The sequence below is a fragment of the Colobus angolensis genome, unplaced genomic scaffold (assembly GCF_000951035.1).
Source record: "Colobus angolensis palliatus isolate OR3802 unplaced genomic scaffold, Cang.pa_1.0 Scaffold137, whole genome shotgun sequence".
In the NCBI taxonomy this organism is placed as follows: Eukaryota; Metazoa; Chordata; class Mammalia; order Primates; family Cercopithecidae; genus Colobus; species Colobus angolensis.
Window position 1 is genome coordinate 9,782,155 of NW_012114455.1, and position 6,220 is coordinate 9,788,374.

General features: G+C 44.2%; 1 protein-coding gene across 2 annotated transcripts in view; it reads right to left on the minus strand.

The window, feature by feature from the left end:
• NCAPD3 (non-SMC condensin II complex, subunit D3) overlaps positions 1–6,220 on the minus strand; it is a 70,175-nt gene that overhangs the window by 63,116 nt on the left and 839 nt on the right. Inside the window, exons 1-2 of one of the 2 annotated variants that reach the window (XM_011934718.1) lie at positions 5,500–6,175; positions 2,191–2,345 (exon numbers count right to left, since the gene is read on the minus strand). In XM_011934718.1, the coding sequence (XP_011790108.1) occupies positions 2,191–2,345; positions 5,500–5,563 (219 nt within the window). In that variant the 5' untranslated portion in view covers positions 5,564–6,175. Of the gene's footprint in view, positions 1–2,190; positions 2,346–5,499; positions 6,176–6,220 lie in introns of those variants that run through there. The other variant, XM_011934719.1, reaches the window with a different exon arrangement.

Genomic DNA, 6,220 nt, shown 5'->3' on the forward strand with positions numbered 1-6,220 from the left:
TACGCCCAGTCAGTTTAGCACTTCACACCACGTCGTCAAGATAACTCACAAAGGCTTCCTAGTTCACAAGGCCCTATTAATTCTACCTCCAAAATGTCCCTAGTTTTTAGTCTTCCTTTCCAGTTCCCAAAATCGTAACTCCGGACCATGCCATTACTACTACTAACACCTGGATCACCAATACAGTCTCCCAAGGGCTCTCCCTGCACACAATTTTTTCCCACTTCAATCCACCTACTGTCAAGAACATCTGCTTAAAACAGATCTATTCATGTTACCTATCTATTGCTCACTGTAAAAAAAAAAGGAAAAAAATCATCTGCCTTCACGTCCTCATTCCTAACGCCACCTGCACCTCCACTTCACTCACCAGGCTGATTCACGACCCTAAACCCTCTGCTCACCAGAGCTCTCTTTCACACAGGGCTGCTTGTGAGGATTAGATGAGTTAATCCATGCATGAAGCTTAGAACAAAACCTCACACACACTCTACCAAATATGTGCAAACTCCACTGCTGAACCTCACGTAAAGTTGCCCATGACCTACCCTCACTCTACCTTACTGTCCCACCCCACCGCACACTTTTTCTGTATGACCCACCCTCACTCTACCTTACTGTCCCACCCCACCGCACACTTTTTCTGTATGACCCACCCTCACTCTACCTTACTGTCCCACCCCACCGCACACTTTTTCTGTATGACCTACCCTCACTCTACCTTACTGTCCCACCCCACCGCACACTTTTTCTGTGTGCCTCTTGACAATTCCTGCGTGTTCCCATTGGGTGGCTCCTTCACTGGGACTGCCTTACAACCCAAGCTTCTGCTAGTCATCGGTGAAGATTCACTGCTGGCCACTTTCTTTCTGGAACCTTCCCAACTCTACCATGCTCCCTTTTTCACACCCTATGCAACAAATCTGCACCTCTCTTGGACCATTTTTCAAAGTGTGGTTCGCAGAATATTTCCAGGCGCCCAAATGCCTAGTGGCACTGCACTCTCCACCCCTGCAGCTGCATGTAGCTGCTGGACCTAATCTGGCTAGTGTTCAAATGTCCACTCTTCCTCCCTGAGGTCCCTGGAGGGGACCGCAACCTAGGGAGATTGTTTCTTAATCCCTGCTGTCAACTCAGGTACTTAAGGCAGTGCTTAGCGTTATGCTGAAGGAATGTTTAATGAGATGATTTCATTTTGTGATGTGAAACTTGGAAGTGAAATTTTTTTTGTTCATTTAAATGTTTCAGAGATGTTAATATCCAATTAGCTTTTGTTCTGTTTCCCAACCCTTTGGTTTTTTTTGAAAACTAACAACCTAAATAATAATTTATATTTCTATGTATTGGATATAACTCAGTATTTACAGGAACTTTTTGGAGAAACCTGTTAATTCAACTAGTCATTCCTCAGTTTAGTAATATCAGATTTTCTTTTTTTTTTTTTGAGACAGAGTCTCGCTCTGGCGTCCAGGCTGGAGTGAAGTGGCGCGATGTTGGCTCACTGCAACCTCCGCCTCCTGGGTTCAGGCAGTTCTCTGCCTCAGCCTCCCAAGTAGCTGGGATTATAGACGCACGCCACCACGACCAGCTAATTTTTGTATTTTTAGTAGAGATGGGGTTTCACCATCTTGGTTAGGCTGGCCTTGAATTCCTGACCTCGTGATCCACTTGCCTCGGCCTCCCAAAGTGTTGGGATTACAGGCGTGAGCCACTGTGACTGGCCGCAGATTTTCTTAAAGTTAAGGTTAAGGGCATGTCCGAATTGTTATTTGCATTTTCCAAGGTCTAGTTTTCTTGTTTTTGCCTTTATATTTTTCCTTTTTTTTCCCTCTGAGATGGGGTTTTGCCATGTTGCCCAGGCTAGTCTCAACCTGAGCTCAAGCAATTGGCCAGCCTCAGCCCCTCAAAGTGCTGTGATTAGACGTGAGCCACCACACCTGGCCTTATACTTTTCCTTTAATTTGCTATTGTAAAAAACGGTTGTGTTGTAAAAAAAAAAATCAGACGAGTACCTTGAACCTTCTGGAGGAAAGTTCTTAGGATATTTCAATAAATTAACCGTATTCTTTATGTTACTCATATTGTACTCCCTGTGAATTGTACACCAAGAAAGCTAAGCTTTAGATTATAATGACTTTCATCTTCTACTGCTAACACCAAAATTTGGCTAGTTTGTTTTTATTTTTTTACCTCCATAGATCCATGTTCTCCAGTAGCAAAGGGTAAAAGGCTTTCATAGAGTTTTGTGAATGCATCCAATCCAGTCTCTATGATCTCTGCTTCTATGCTGGGATCCAAAGGCTCAGTCTCTGTGAAATCCAGTTCCCACACTGTGTCAACCCATTCTAGGGGAAAATGCAATGAAATTTGTAAGTACTCCGTAACAAGTAAAAAAACTAATCACTTTAGATTCCAGGTATGTTCAAGAGGAAAAAAGTTTATTAGTCATAGTTCACATTTAACTTGTTTTAATAATATAGGTGTAGCATAATAAAAGAAAACCAGAAAAGGTTAAGAGAATCTTAAATCACAACTGACACTAGCTATTAAGCTAATCATCTTCTAAGAATATAAAGAAGGAAACACTTTTAAGATATAAGAATTTTGGGAAAGGACACTTCAAAACATTTAGTGATAAGGCTTTCCCATTTGTTCAATCTAGAGAAGAAACAGAGGTTAATCAGATTGCCCAAGATGTTCCTCTGTGAAAATATCATAACCAAGTTAATAAGTGGAAATAAAATATATAGCACTTTATTGGGCCCTTGGACAATAATGTAGCATTTAAAAAACAGACATAATTTCCCCAGGAAGTTTAAAATAGAGGAGGCAAGCCAGATTCAGACTCACAGAAATCCTTGGTGACTTTAAAATACACTGATTGAAAGAATGCACATTGAGAGGAGGGATATTAAGACGGCATGCTGGCTGGATTCCTTATCAATCTCTTTTAACTCTAAATCTTACCATTCTTTTCTTTTTCTTTTTTTGGATAAACAATTTTTTTTTTAACTTATACTTTACGTTCTTGGGTACAGGTGCACAACATGCAGGTTTGTTACATAGGTATACACGTACCACGGTGGTTTGCTGTACCCATCAACCCGTCATCTACATTAGTTATTTCTCCTAATGGTATCCCTCCCCTATCCATCCACCTCTCCTTCCCATTCTTTTCTAATAAACTATATTTCTTCAGTGTTTTCATTGTTATTTTCCCAAACTAAAATTAGGACTAGATGGAAATGTGGACATCTCAAATTATTAATCAGGTGTTCCTTCAAATTAGCATTAAAAGTATTTGCTCACCGCTGATTTAGAGAAGTTGGGCAAGGTATAAATAAAGAAAAAACAGAGATGGGAGCATTACAATGCACTCAGCAAATGAAAATAAAAGGCCTTACACTCAACTAGATCCATCCCTAGAATACAATCTGCTCATCATCTTTTGTCACTTGAACTTGACCCTGGAGGAGGGAGTCTCTGTACCCTAAGTGGCTGTACACAGCATTCCTTCCAAAGACACGCAATATGCTGCCTGAAAGAAGATCTGAAAAACACAATTTTATCTTTCTAAATTTCCAGTAATGTTTTAAAGGTCATTATAGACCACAGCAAAAGTTATCTCACTCCTTCTTTTAGTTTTGCTTATAATCATTCCCTACTGTAAATACCATCAAATCTAATTTGGATGGCAGTAACTGGCCCTGTTACCTACCATTTGGTCACATTAGTCTTCAGTGTTGATTGCTGACTGAGAGTACAGGAGACACTGACTTAGATTTTTTTCCTCAATTTCTTTACACTATTCAAATCCCTCACTACCTATTTTCTGTTGTCGAATGCAGGTAACTTCTGCTCCACTGCTTCACTCAGGATGGAAGAAGGGGAAGAAATATATCACTTACTTACTCAACAAACACTTTGAGAAAATACTAGGGAAGCCACTTACACTTCTAGGGATACAAAGATGAATACTAGAGGGTTCTTGTCCACAAAGATCTCAACATTTCACACTTAGGATACCAAAAAAAGCAGCCTATGATAGAAAAGAGAGCACTGAATTTTGAGTCAGAACAAGGCAGATATCCTGACTTGATCACTTACACGTAATTACTCTCTCCTTCATCATTGGAAATACAAGATTTTTGTGAAAGATAATGTGTATAAAGGCCCTAACAATGTGCTAGCCACATAAAAAGCAGTCAGTAGATGATGTTTATTATTCTTGCAATGGATGAGTGTTAAAATAATAGACATGTAAAATGTAAAACGCTACAGAGCTTAATAGGGAATATTACTGGAGGAGGAGGAAGAGGCAGAGGAATAAGATGATTCTTCAATTGGAGCTGAATGTGAAGAGTTTTGCCAGGCAAATAAATGCAGAAAAGTGCATCCCAGCAAGCACATTGTAACAAAGCACAAAGGGAAAGAAATTAAAGTGTTTTGAAATGAACAAACTTGTTATAACACAGTTTGCTCGTGGGTATTAGTATCTATTCAGCAGTTATTATGTGGCAGGTACAAAACTTATCTTTACAAAAACCCCTGTGAGGTAGATATTGTACTCCCCATTTGACAAATCAGAAAACAGGGGTTTAGCAAGGAGAAGTAACTTGCACGGTAATACATGGATGCTATGGGGTACAGCCAAGGGAGCAATCCCGGTGTGTCTGATTCCAAAGGTTACGCTCTTGAAAAATCAAACTGGAGAGAATGGCAAAGACTTATAAACTATGCCAAGCATCTGGTCATTTATTTAGGAAACAAAGGAGAAACATTAAAGGTGTACAGGCTTGACACATTCAAAACTGTGTTTTCAAAAGTCGGTCTGCAAAAGTGTGGGGGATGGGCTGGCACAGTTAACAGCAGAAAGCAGCTAAAATACTCCTGCAATTGCTCGAGGCTGACTATGATGAAGGCAGTAGCACCAGGAATGGAGCGGGTCGGCCCCGAGACACCTCGGAGGCAGGACAGTGGTGGCAGGCATGAAAGGGAAAGCAGAAATGCCATGACTCCTGGGTTGGTGGCTTGGATGGTGCCATTAGCAGGCTTTGGGAATCCCATTTTCACTCATGTGACGTTTGATGATGTCTGCATGTGAGACATCCAGTTGAACTTATGAACACGAAGTTCAAGAAATAAGTCTGGCCGAAGAAAAAGATTTGCAATTTAAAACCATCTGAATAGGTAAGAATAGATAGGTGCACGAAGAGGTGCACAGGAAGAAGGGGAAGGCCGAGAAAACAGATGCACAAGCGCTAGAAGAGACTGGTCAACATTCGTTTATCCTAAGCGTGGCCTGGCCGGCTTGAACCCCCACGGGAAACCTGGCTGGCCGTAATCCTGGCGTGGCACGGCCCCGGGGACGCCAGGCACCGCCGACAGCCGGGCGCCCCCACCCCGCCCCCACCCGCACCACGGCCCGGGCTTAGGCGTCGTTGGGCACGCAAAGGACCCCCGCCCTGGCCCCCGGGCCTCGCGGCTGCGTCTGCTCACCGAGTCTAAGATCCAGCGGACACCAGGGCTGCAGGCCGCTACCAAGGCCCCGCAGCGCCACCATGATCCCCAGGCCACCGGCTCGCCGCCGCCGTGCTCAACTTTCAAAGCTCGCTCCCGCGCGCGCGCCGAGTCGTTCCTGCGGACCAATCACAACGTACAGAATTTCCCACCGGCCAATCACCGCACAGAGCCGTTTCCATTCGCTCAACCAATCACCTGTGTCGTCGGCCGCACGCTCAGCGAACTGGGCGGGCCGAAAAGTGGAAGCCAAACAAGGCTCTAGCGGGTGACTTTTCCGCTAATTCGTTCCAGGAGCCAGGGCCTGAGTTAAACCCTAACCGCGTTTTTCCCGCTTCGTTTTTCTTCAGTGGGGTAATCTAAAGGGTATCCGAGACAGGGTACTTCCGGTAGTAACTGTCACCTTTGCCCTCGTCAGGCGACATTTCGCGTGCGTGTCAAAGGGCTGCCTTTCCTGTCAGACAGCACTGGAACCGCGTAATATCCGAATGGGAAAGGCAGCCCAACGTGTATCGAGCTAAAGCAATAAGGGAAAAGTAGCCGAAAGCACTCCGAGAAGACGACTGCAGTTCTGTGGACTGCGCGGCACGCATGGGCCCACAGCCCGTCCCAGCGAAGTAACAGCTGCCATGCCGACGGCGGGAGCGCCGGCCGCGCTCTCCCTGCGCATGCGCAGCGAGCTGTCCTCCTGGAGGCCGGG